This window comes from Patiria miniata, unplaced genomic scaffold (genome assembly GCF_015706575.1).
Source record: "Patiria miniata isolate m_02_andy unplaced genomic scaffold, ASM1570657v1 HiC_scaffold_7, whole genome shotgun sequence".
In the NCBI taxonomy this organism is placed as follows: Eukaryota; Metazoa; Echinodermata; class Asteroidea; order Valvatida; family Asterinidae; genus Patiria; species Patiria miniata.
Window position 1 is genome coordinate 1,737,030 of NW_024037074.1, and position 12,886 is coordinate 1,749,915.

The following is a 12,886-nucleotide window of genomic DNA, read 5'->3' on the forward strand; positions in this document are numbered from 1 at the left end:
TGTTTTCACTGATGATGCTTCCACAATCAAATCTCTTTCCAAGTAAGTTCGGTAGACATTGCTTTTCAAATAGAAGTAGGCAGATCCGACGAAAACGTTGAATGTTTAGACATGATTAGAAACAGTACCGGCATATCAAGGGGTGCGGAGAAATGGTTGTGCACATGGACTCGCCAATCTGAGGGCGGTCGCGCATGACCATAATTTGGTTGAAGTTCACTGTGAACCAACGGGAGGAGTGGGGGTTTCTAAATGTTAGTAGGAATGTCAAATCACGAGACAGGTTATCCAAAATGGAAATATATTTCTGTCAACTTTTTTTTTTTTTACATGCGTTGACTTCAGACCTAGGCCTATATCAAATGCAACGACGCATTTCCCCTTCCCCTAAACGTCAAGCAATATATAAGCTTGGAAAAAACGCCTAATAATTTTTCAAAAATATTTTTTTGGGGGCAGAGAAAACTGCCGAAAGAATCCCCATAAAGTTGTCTCAATTCTCTTTAATTTCCAAAAATATTAAAATTAGCCTACATATCATGAAGAAAAACAACTGAAAGACCGCGACGGCATAATTGCTCCATAGAGGGCGCCATTTCAGTTACTCAGGAGTAGTCTGGACCCATTCAGGCATTTAGCTGTAATTGTTTGCTGTTTAAACGGCTGAACACGTGCTTTGTATCAGGAGCCAGACTTGGCATTTACTGCATGTATTTTTGTCATTTCGAGAAATTTCTTATTTCCGACCGCGTACATTATTATATTGAGTGGGTGGTCAGTGTGGTCAGTTGCCGTTTCTTATTCCGAAGTAAGTCTGTAAGTTTTTTTAAGTGTACACGATGGCCAAGTGGGGACAAGGTGACCCTCGGTGGATTGTTGAAGAGAGATCGGACGCTACAAATGTTAACAACTGGCATTGGTGAGTCACTGTGACTAGACGCAGTCTGGTCATGCTGGTAAAACAAAGTAAAACAACGTTCAGACTTTGACAACCATTGTTGTATTCAACAAATTGAACAACTTCCAGCATGTCCGGTGTAACAAAAACAACATTTGATAGGGAGTCCAGCGAATCTCATTTTTTAAAGAAAGAAATCTCATGTTTTGTAATCTCTGACATGTCTGAAAAGAGAATTATAGTATACAACAAAATCAATGGCGTTTGATCGGTTTCGATCCAACTCGGACCCAAACCAACTCGGACCCAAGCCAACTCGGACCCATGCCAACTCGGACCCACTACCAACTCGGACCCACGACCAACTCGGACCCACTACCAACTCGGACCCATGCATGACCAGCTCGGACCCATCGTTTTCAATCATTCGAAATCGTTTTCAATCATTCATTTCAAAAAGTTTGTCCACTTCTCATCTGTTATTACAGTGATGCTGTTTAGTATAAATTTTCATTGTAATTGTAAGGTAAATTATCTCATATCTGTATTGCAGCAGTATAACATTTTTAAGCGCATTAAAATGCTATTTTGAAATGCACTTTAACTTGAAGTGTAATTAATTATTTATTATTTTCATTTGTTTTCCATTAAAACATATTGCGCTTTAAAAGTTTAACCAATTGTTTATTTTCATTAAAACATATTAATTGACATCGTTCACACCATCTTGCTAAATTTAACAGAAATTTATTTCATTTTTAATCCAAACTTCAACGTAACAAGTATACAAATTAAGAACAGATCTTCATAGAAAAATAAAATTGGAAAGTATGGCATTAAAACATAAACACTTTCAAACATAACATTATTAACTCAATAAATATAAGTAAACATAAGTCACTAAATAAAATAAATAAGATATAAAAACGAAGTCTATTCTAATCTCTATTTAAAAAAACCCACATAAACACCATTGCATACACTGCAAGAAAAACGAAGGTTTCATATTAAACAAAAAAGTTAAATCAAAAAATTATTAAAAGTTAAACAGATTCATAAAAAAATCCCACAAAATTCAAAGCCAGCATGTGAATTAAAAAAAAAAACAATTACATGAAATGAAAGGCCTAAATAGTTATTTCAAATTAATAACTTCCTCACTGAAACAAAATGTGCCACTTAAAACCACTTGTTACACAACAAAGGCCTGCAAAAACAAACAAGTAATTTATTTTTTACTGAAAATTATAATCCTTTGAATTTCGTTTTGAAAAGAAAATCGAGATTTTGAAAAAAGCACGTATATATCAAGTTGTACAAATGACATAGGAAATGATACGATATGCCTAACCTATACTATACGCTATTAATACCTCTTGGTTTAGCTTCACAGGTCACGGTTTCAAACAGCTAAGCACGTTTAGTTTCATGGCGTTCAGAACGATAAGCGTTTAGCAACAGTATTTACTGTACGCATCATAAAATAGCGCTCCACACAGCGGCAATACAAGAAAACAACAAAACTAGAAGCCCCATTCTGCCCAATGTAATTACAGAATATCTTCACTTTATAAGCACTAACATTAAGATCACCTATAACTATAATCTCTGAAACTAAAATGATTGAGTCATTGTTGGGTCCGAGTTGGTCGTGCTTGGGTCCGAGTTGGTAGTAGGTCCGAGTTGGTCGTGGGTCCGAGTTGGTGGTGGGTCCGAGTTGGAAGTGGGTCCGAGTTGGCGTGGGTCCGAGTTGGCATGGGTCCGACTTGGCATGGGTCCGACTTTGTTTGGGTCCGAGTTGACCTGATACCGTTTGATCAGTTTCAAAGTATCAACGCGAACATAATGTATACTCCACAAATATTATTCAATAAACCTGCCAGCATGTTGGCCTATGAGTTTTGGAGCGACCGCAGTATATTCTTTACTTTATTCTTTACTTTATTCTTTACTTTACTTTATTCTTTACTTTACTTTATTCCACCTCATGGTACAATGCAAAAATATAAAAAGGATTCTTCAAAATAAATTAGGTATGTCAAAACATACTCATACTCTTGTACCCCAAGACCTATGCCCAATACTTCTTGACATACTCACGTTCATATCGCTAACATTACAAGTAAGGGTTGAATCGATCCCGATTCAATATATATTGATTCATGTCATGCTTGTATCATTTTGAACCTAGCGAAATCGATCCGCCGTTCATAATTTCGCATGCAGGTTGGGTACTTACCTAGAAATCTATATTTGCTTTCATGTGTGTTCAGGATGTACAGAATTGTAAGGTTTTTTTACCAACCTTACAGAAAGACCAACTGAAGTTGCTTTTGCCGAAAATTCTCAATTTTTCCCGACCTCCAAACTCTCCTGTCGCGAAATGTTCGGCCTCAATATTTCGCAAGTTTTATCTTGATGTGGATTTGCACCTCCAGGGTGGGTTGAAATCCCTCAAATGACAAACAAAAAGGTGAAATTTCAGAATTTCGTTCACCAGGATCATTGGAGTCTCGCACTCGGCCGTCTCTCACCGTTTGCCGTCAACTGAGGGCGCTTTAATTCTCTTGACCAAATCAGTGCGGCTTTCATTCCGAAAGTGTCTCCGTGCCTTGCGCAATTTTTTATCATTTTTCCCATAAAAATATTAGGGTAGGGGCTGTCAAAATAGGGTAGGTGGGGAACCGGAAGCAGAACTATTTTTTTGTTTGGCCTAACTGCTAGTGCAGATTAACAAGTGTAACACTATACTGCAATTGACAATTGGAGGTTGTAAACTTAATACATACACTACTTCTAATTCATTCTCTGCATGGTGTTTCTCTTCAGGACGGAGCGAGATGCATCCTGTTCATCGAAAGAGCACCTGAAAGAATTATTGGTTGGTCTGAAAATCCAAGACGATAAAGGTTGGTTCATTGTTTCATTAAATAATCATATTTCAACATTGTCATAATATGAAGAGATGGTATTCAGAGAAAATAAATTATTCTTTCTCTCTGCTGACAAATTCAGCTACGCCATCACAGCAGTCAAAATCAATCAGGCGACTGTTTTTAGCTGTAAAGAATTCCCTTGTAAATCTGATACGTGTCCATGCTTTGACTTGAGTTGATTGATATGCCAGCTGTACCTACAAATTGTCTCTTTTGTCTGTTGATAAAATTTGACTAGTGACAGTGTTTACACAAACGTGATCTGACTGTTTTTTACTAGTCTGAAAATTTGGGACTCTCAATACTGTGTATGATATGAGAGTTCCAAAACTTAAGGTATTGAAAACGTGCAATACAAGAAATAGACTGGCACCTGAAACAACCAGTCCAACATCCCTTCAGTACTGCATCATTGAACTGTGCCAAAAGAAGCATCTGGCATGTGTGGTACTAGTCTCTATTTCTACACATTTCTCCATAGTCAGTCACCAGACTAATGACAATATATGAAGAGGTCAGTCTTTTCAAACAGTTGGACCATGGTTGGACATGTACCAGTCTAGTCTTTAGTCTCAGTTTGATATCACTTGACTTCCCTGCAATGTGTCAAATAGTGAAGAAAAGTCTCCTTTAGAAATTGAATTGAGTCTTCAAACTTGGTTGGTGAAATAAGGACCTTTTCTTTGCCCAATTAAACTTTTGGAGAATTTTGTTGGCTGAAGAGTGAGTTGGCTTAAGAGTGATTTGGTTTTGCATATTTTTCAGCACTCTGGTTTTTTACTAGCCTGCATACAAATACATGGCGGGGGAAGTGGGAGAACCGTTTGACTGTCTGTGACTGATCAAACAGTAGGAGGGTGAAACAAGAAAGAAAGAGGAATTTGTTATCTCTCTATTACACTTTACCTTATACATTGAAAAGAAATTCAGGAAAATGTGTCAGTGGCTCATTATTGTTCGTGTCTGTTCTCAGGTGAATGCGAGGTTATTGAGATGACAAGTATTGAGGGTGAAGCATCAGCCAGCAACAGGAAAGCCAAACTCATCTTCTTCTATGAATGGAACATCAAACTAGAATGGCAAGGTTTGTCGATGTGACACTAATCCTTACCCTCCCACAACCTTTTAAACTTGACCAGAAGATTTCAAAGAGTTTTGTTACTACATGCACGATGTTAGAGTGGGCCAGCTCGATTCCTTTAATCAGTTCGCGTCGGATGATGTGTATACACGCAAAGGTTTTGCAGTATTTGGAACGGATGATGGATAAACACGCATCGAGCGAGCCCAGAAATATCTGTCTGCGACCCGCTCGCAGCGAGCGAGGCCGGAAACATCAGGGTGTGCTACCCGCAGATTTTGGCCTGAACCCGTCTGGCAACGATCTCTTGAAAAATATTCACGCGCCTGGGTCAGGTCACTGTCAAAATAAACCCGGCCTAAACTGGTTAACAGTTTAAAGTTGTATTCCTTATGCTATTTTTGAGATTCATCCCAAACAAATAGATTGATTTAAATTGCTACTTTTCTAGCAATACAAAAGTTAGTCACTCTTGAATAAGGCATCGATCGGAAAAAAAGGCCAGTGTTCAGTTATTGAATTGTTACTTAACAATTTTGGATTATTGACCGTCGGACAATAAGTTCGTTCTTGCGGGGTAGGCTGGTTCCCGCCACGCAATCAGTGCCGATAATGTACGGACCGAGACCCAGTCTGCTTGCAAAGCGGATCTGTTTGTGCCCAAAACAAAAACCCTTTTTTCAGAGGACTGCAGACGTCCTAAAAAGGAAAAAGGAGGGTTTTTGTTTAAATAAAACATACAAGTTGTTGAAGTTGAATGTTTTTTTTAAAGAACAAAATCAAATTTGTTAAAAGAGCACATGGAATTCAGCTTGAAGCACAAAGAACGTCAATGAAATTAATTCTCATTAATGAGGCTTTGCTTCTTAAGTACAACAGAGTTTAGTACAGTGTGCATGGTGTATGGAAATGGAAAATGAAAGTGACAATAAAATTGAATAGTTGTCTCTAATTCATGTTTTTTGGGTCATCTGTTAAGGTAACCTCAAAGACTGCAGTACCAAACTAAAGGGACATGTAGAAATCCCCAACCTCAGCGACGAGAATGATTTGGATCAAATAGACGTAAGTTCAACATTTCCCCCTCTTAATTCTAGGATTACTCTTTCCAGTTCTAAGTTCAGTGTGTCACTTACAGGGATGTGATGAGGGCACTAATCACAAGTCAATCACAGGCCGATCACATGACGATCACATGTCGATCACATGTCAATCACAAGTCTTTTACAAGTCATTCACAAGTCATTCACAAGTCATTCACAAGTCATTTACAAGTCATTCACATTTTTTTTCTAACTTTCACTCGGGAGGTAACACACTGAGAATACAGTGTTTATACGTCGCTGAAGGGAAACACCTAATTTGATTAACATCACCCCGACGCAAAATTCCATATTACGAATAATTAAATGGGGTACCCACTGCTATGTACATCAGATTCGAACCAGCCAACTGATTCGTTAGCTCGGTGGTCGAGTGGTAAGACGTCTGCACTAGAAAGCAGGAGGTTGTGGTTTCGAGTCCCACCCGAGTGATTTTTTTCCAACTTTCACTTGGGAGGTAACACACTGAGTGTACAGTGTTTATGTGTCGGTGAACGGCTAAACCTATTTTGCTTTACATCACCCCGACGCAAACTTCCATCTTATGAATAAGTCATTCACATGTCGATCACATGTTGATCACATGTGGATCACATGTTGATCACATGTCATTCACAAGTCTAGTGACAAGCTAATCAAAATGAACTTTTGACAACGGCATCCCTTTGTCGTGCACCGTTCCACAGACACCGCCATCTTTGTTGTCACATGGTAATCTCAGGTGGACATGTCATTGGAAATACGTCCCAACATGTCATTGTATCCTGAGCACTCACTAGGGGACATTTTTTTCAACACGTTCTCGATTCTCCAAACGAGCTGTTCCCAGTTACACTGAAACTAAATTTCTGTATGATGAATATTTGTATATCTTTCAATCAATTATATTCATGTTGTTTGTAAACAGATTACCATTACGACCAAGAAAAATACAGAGGAGTCCAGAATATTGAAGGAAATAATGCGCAGCAAAGGCACCACCGTCATCCGAGAACAGCTCGGCAAATATATCACCTTTCTCAAAGAGGGTAAGGTTTACAGAGAATTGGTGGAGAGCAATTTATTATATGCTTTCCCAGCTATTTTAAAACAACGTTTTTCACTCCAATTCACCAATTCTAATATTCAAATTCGTCCGAGATGAATTTCAGTCATTTATCATGCAATTACAAAAGTTGGTCAACCTTGTTTAAGGGAATATACAACATTGGCAAACATCGAAGAACAAAACTACCAAATGTTTATGAAATACCTTACTAGGATGTTGGTAAATGACAGTTGGAAAAGCCTAACTATTTTTCATCTACTGCTCCAAATTAACCAATTTTTTTTTTCAGTCCATTTTTTTTGCTATTGGTTACATGTTCATGAACGGGTGCAGGCCAGCTAGACTGGTTCCCTTACCTTACAATTTTCCGGCATTTATAACAAGATCAATTTCATCTTTAGTGGGGTCAGGGAACCAGACTACTTGAACATTTTTGTTTTTCTTGGTTTTTCCGGCATTTTCGAACCCAAAACATCAAATATCGGTGTAACAATATTTGATCTATTATACTAACCCCTCAAATATAGTTCATTTCTGAAAATTACAGCAAAAGCCAATGATGTACACTCCCTTTAAGCACTTGGAACAAGAATATTCTTTTCAGAGATCAAATTCTTCTTATAACAATCAATTTAATTAAATTAGTCTGGTGTTTTTTTTTGTTTTTGTTTTCTCTTTCAAAGATATGAGTAAAGGAATGATACTGCCGTCAGTAGACACACAGAAAGAACCACAACCGGCCGTGTCTAAGCCAACACCTCCAAAGGTATTTTTTACATTAATCCTCCTTTTGTTTGATCAGTCACAGACAGTCAAAAATTCAATCCTGTTCCCTGCCATGCCTTTTACAACAGTCAGATCATAATTTCTTGTAGGCACTGTGACAGTCAAATTCCATCAACAGACAATTTAGCAGGTGACTGGTAGGAACAGCTGGCTAATCAATCTCCTGCAGTCAAAGCATGGCTATATCAGGTTTCATAACAATCACAGCCAGTCAATCCTGCTTTATGAAGGCAGGGAGCACTCGACTGTTAAAAACAGTCACTTGATTTAGTTTGACTGCTGGGCTGGCCTTGTTGAAATTGCCAGCCAGAGAGGGAGAGTTAAAGAATCCCTTTCATATGAGGACTCCTCTCTTTTGGATCCTGAAAAGTGTGCCCCACCATATGATAGTAGTTGGAAAGATCATTAACCGTAACCCCCTAGGCATTTTGCTAGGATGCAACCTCAGTCCTGCAAAATCCTCCAATTGGCCTCATGGAAAAATAGCACACAGCCTCAATCCTGCAAAATCCTCCAACTACCTCCATGTAACAATTGCATACAGCCTTTGTCCTCCAAAGTCATCCATTATTGAATTGATTCATTGAAGGGTCAACAACTGCCATAATCTTTCAAAACCCTTCAACAATCACTGTTAATACGTTGAGGCAGTGCCGATGATATACAGAAGCAGTGTGGATGATTTCAAGTATCAACTAGTATACAAATATTGACTGCTTCGTGTGGTGTAGTAAAACTAGACTCCTGAGGTGATCCATGAAGCATTCGTCTCGGGAAAATAGAGTGCTCCATGGATCACCGAGGGAGGATAGTTTTACTACACCACGAGATCAAGCAGTGAATATTTGTTTTATAACACCTCTCCCATAGATTCTGCTTGATTTTACGTGATAACTGATTAATTTAATCTAAATACAATAACAACTGACTTCTATTTAAATACCAAATTAGTTGAAAATTAACTTGCACTTTTTCTAACTACCCCTTCACAAAATGTTTGAACCCAGCTCTGTAGCGCTCGCGCTTGGAAACAATACGCGCAACGCGCACACCCCTATGCAATTTGCACACAGTGCGTATAGTACTTTGTTTGCTATGGGTATAGTACTTTTGGCCGTGCACTGAAAGATAGCAAAAATAGAAAGTACCATGTGACTCGCCCTTGGCCAATCAAGACACAGATTCTGTGGGTGAGGTGTTATAATCCTAAATGTATGCACGGCTAAGCATAAACAATGCATGGTACAGCCTTCACACAAGACCTCGACACAGTGCATGCTCTAAAATCGACTGACACATATTTGCCACAATCCTTCGAAATTCTCCACTCATACAAAGAGGATTCTGGAGGATTTGGGAAGGCTAGGGTTAAAAAGTAGAACAATATAGTTCAAACAATTAAACTCATGATCGAGGTTTGCAGAGACGTTGTGCTACCCTGAATTCTGTGTGTGGGTGGAGATTGCTATCGATCCGTCACTGTTTTAACCCCATGCGTACGGGAAGCGGTCATGGCCGCGGCCGCTAATCCTCATTGGAATGCAGTTGCCAGCTGTGGTATGCCATGGCACAAGGCTAGTGGGTAGTTCCACAGCTGCTGCTTTTGTGCAGTCCCGCTACCACACAAAGGCTGTGCAGTCATGCGGGCCACTTGCTCTATGTGTGGAGGAATGTCCCCATTACACCCCGTCCTTAAGGGGTTAAGCAAAGTCTGCCAAGTTGACGGGCTGTTTGCTGTGCTTCCTACCTACCGCTACCATTTATAAATATCCACAGAGACATGGTTGGACAGGAGAAAAATAAAACGATGCTTCATAACGAGATTTGCATCTCGCTGAAACTGTTTTGATTCGGTGATACATGCGTTTTTAATCGTCTCTTTTAGGCTTCCCCGTCTACCATCCAGCAACAACACCAGGTCAACCAAGAAAACATGAAGAACACGCAGATTGGAGACAAGATAGACACGCAGAATCTGACGGCAACCGAGGAATTCAAGTGCGCGGCTGAGGAGTTGTATCTGGCACTCACAGACCCCCAGGTGAGAGAAGGATGCCTAGCGTGGATGGAAGATCAGGGCCCGTTTGCTTGGCTCTGCTTATCATAAGCAAAGAATCCCTTCTAAATATAGGATGTCCCCCCCCCCCCAAAAAAAGAAAACCCCTCCCAGCGTCCTCTTTTTCACAGCTTTAAAAAAAATACATTGCAAATATGATACATATTTGACAAGTATAGTTCATTAGCTTTACAACACCGAAAAAATCTTTCTCGGTAAAATCTGGACTTTTTCCATTTCACTCAGCTTCACCTCGTGAAATGGAAAAGTCCAGATTTAACCTTGCGATTATATTCCACTCTGAGCCACTCAATATTTGTTTCATATTCAGCATTTAGAAAGTTGCCATGCCACTTCTGTACTTTTAGGGGCAGCTGTAGCACGGTGCTATATCAAATACAATGCGGGGAGCCGAGTTGTCTAAAACCGCAGGATACTCCTAGACCAAATTTTAAAAAAGAAAGTCAGAAGTCAAATTCATTAAATTTCACACAGCACTAACATGCAGTTCAGGATACATGTGGACGTGTCCATCTTCGCTGTCACTTTTGTACTGTTGGGGGGGCGGGAGAATATTGGTGCATGGAATTTCATTGCCCCAGTGTGATCTTGTTATTGTATTTATTGTGTTTTATGTCTGCAGAGAGTTTCGGCATTCACCCAATCCCAAGCAGTTATGGAAGTGGAAAACGGCGGCAAGTTCAGCCTGTTTGGTGGCAACGTGACTGGAGAGTTTATATCATTGGTGAGTCAACCCATTTTGTTGGCTTACAAATATTTTCAATTAATTGCTATTTATTTGTTTTCTTGTTTAATTAGGTCGTATCTCACATTCATGCATACAGATCCATAGGCAACTTTTTTTTATTAATTAGCCGAGAAATGTTCAGGTACACATTGCACTTCAGTTTTTGTGTCGCCTAAACAAAGTTTTGGGAGACACTAACCTTTCCTAAATTCTGTATGACTGTAGACTCGTAGACCTGTAGGTTACGTTTTGCAAATAATGTATAACTTCTACATGCCTTCATGGATTTTGATGAAACTTGGATGCAGTGACTCTTGGGTGGGAAGACACAAATCTTCATCGGATTACTGAGGTCTAAGGTCATGTAGGGGTCATTAGAGGTCATTGTTGTAATTTGCGTCAGAATTTGATGGATTTCAACTTGGATGGAGTGATCCTTGGGTGGGAGTTCATCACAAGTCTTCCAAAATCAGAGGTCAAAGGTCACCTAGGGGTCATTTGAGGTTGTTTAAAAATGCACAAAATTTCACTTTTTTTAAGAACACAAAACATATAGGGATCAACCACACAAAAAGGCGACACGTGCGGTCTGCAGACCACTTGTTTTATTTTTTTAATTTTATTATAATTTACCACCAGGATCGTGCTTCTCATAAAATTGTACAGCGTTGGAGATTCAAAACCTGGCCAGAAGGTACGTATTGAAATTTAGAAATAAATTCTAAGATTAACTGAGAAATAGAGGTAAATAGGGCTCTCTCACCACCCAGTCTACATCTTCGCCTTAAAAACTAGTTTGTCAACTTTCAACCCCTCAGGGCACTAATATCGACTATCCACCCTCAAACCGTGTAATATTTGAACACTGATAGGTATACCTCTATAAATCATGCAGAAAGTGTCGCCTTTACTGGAAAATAATTACGGTCTAAAACTTTCACAGTAAACAGGATGAGTCAGAATGATCTTGACCAAAGTTCACCAATTTTTGGTAGCAAATAAGAGAATATTGAGGAAAAAACTGAGAGTTTCATATGAATGGTTATTACCTTGTCTTCCACAGGAATTTTGAATTTTTCAAATTAGTGGCTGTGGTGAGGGGTTATGCCATTTTCATTGAAGTGGCTCATTTTCCAGTCTGCATTTGAAATTGGTTTTGCCTTTTTTAAATGTGTCAATAACTTCAAGTGAGTCAGTCACCATGACTAGGTTTTTTTGCGTATTACACTGCTTCACATCAGTACGCGATTTCAAGAAATTTGTTGAACCGTGGTCAGTGTGTTTTTTAGCGTGTGTTCCTCGCTAGCGCTTTTCTTCAAAATGGGACCATGGGTATACAGGAAACTTTCACCAAATATGTCCAAAATACCAGCCTATAACATATCTCATTTGCACTTGTTTTGATAATTGCTACATATTTTAAATATTTTCTTAAATTTGGTACCAGATCATTCTGACTCGCACTGTATTTTAGGAAAAGTAACGAGTGTCTTTTGTTCTTGGTCACAGCCCACTTCTCAACGGTCACCATCAAGTTGACCCAGAAGAGCGATTGCACCAAACTGACCCTGAACCAGACGGGCATCCCCGTAGCTGACTATGACAGGACGAAAGCCGGCTGGAAAAACTACTACTGGCAGGCCATCATGGCCACGTTTGGCTATTGGGCTCATCTCTTTTGATGTTCGTTACAACCGGGATCTGGGCCCAATTTCGCGGCGCTGCTAAGCACAAAAATGTGCTTTGCACAAAAAAAAAAGTCTGGCTTATAAAAGCAGGTTACCAGCCAAAACTCATGTGATTATCATGCTAAGCAAACAACAGCTGAATACTAATCAAGAGCAATATACTTCACATGGAGTTTTGGCTGGTACACTGCTTTTATATTAAAGAGGTTGTGGAATGCTCGAAGACATTTCTGTCATTTTTCGGGTATATGTAGCCTAAGGTGTGATGAAATAAAAACGACTATTGTTTCTGTCACAAAAGGTACTTTTGAGAGCTGTTTTTCCAGTCTTGTCATGCCTGTTTCGACCCGAACGTGCAATTTGTGTAAAAGTCGTCGTTGCGGGCAGCAAACAAAACACGGTAAATCGTGACGTAATAAACAGGACTCCCGATGCAGAGTAGCATAAACGAGTGCTGTTTATTACGTCACGATTTACTGTGTTTTGTTTGCTGCCCCCAACGACGACTTTTACACAAATTGCACGTTCGGGTCGAAACAGGA

General features: G+C 39.4%; 1 protein-coding gene across 1 annotated transcript; it reads left to right on the forward strand.

The window, feature by feature from the left end:
* Positions 1–637: 637 nt before the first annotated feature.
* Positions 638–12,442, forward strand: LOC119746299 (activator of 90 kDa heat shock protein ATPase homolog 1-like). The gene is made up of 10 exons (XM_038223164.1): positions 638–919; positions 3,728–3,807; positions 4,808–4,918; positions 5,895–5,980; positions 6,926–7,046; positions 7,750–7,832; positions 9,738–9,893; positions 10,552–10,653; positions 11,296–11,350; positions 12,166–12,442. The coding sequence occupies exons 1-10, from the start codon at positions 840–842 to the stop codon at positions 12,336–12,338; spliced, it is 1,047 nt and encodes a 348-aa protein (XP_038079092.1). The 5' UTR covers positions 638–839; the 3' UTR covers positions 12,339–12,442.
* The last annotated feature ends 444 nt before the right edge of the window (positions 12,443–12,886 follow it).

Excerpts from the sequence above, each read along its gene's own strand:
- LOC119746299 (XM_038223164.1), top strand. The coding sequence starts at position 840 with ATGGCCAAGTGGGGACAAGGTGACCCTCGGTGGATTGTTGAAGAGAGA. Across the intron at positions 920-3,727 it reads AATGTTAACAACTGGCATTG|GACGGAGCGAGATGCATCCT; the intron begins GTGAGTCACTGT and ends GTTTCTCTTCAG. Across the intron at positions 4,919-5,894 it reads CATCAAACTAGAATGGCAAG|GTAACCTCAAAGACTGCAGT; the intron begins GTTTGTCGATGT and ends TCATCTGTTAAG.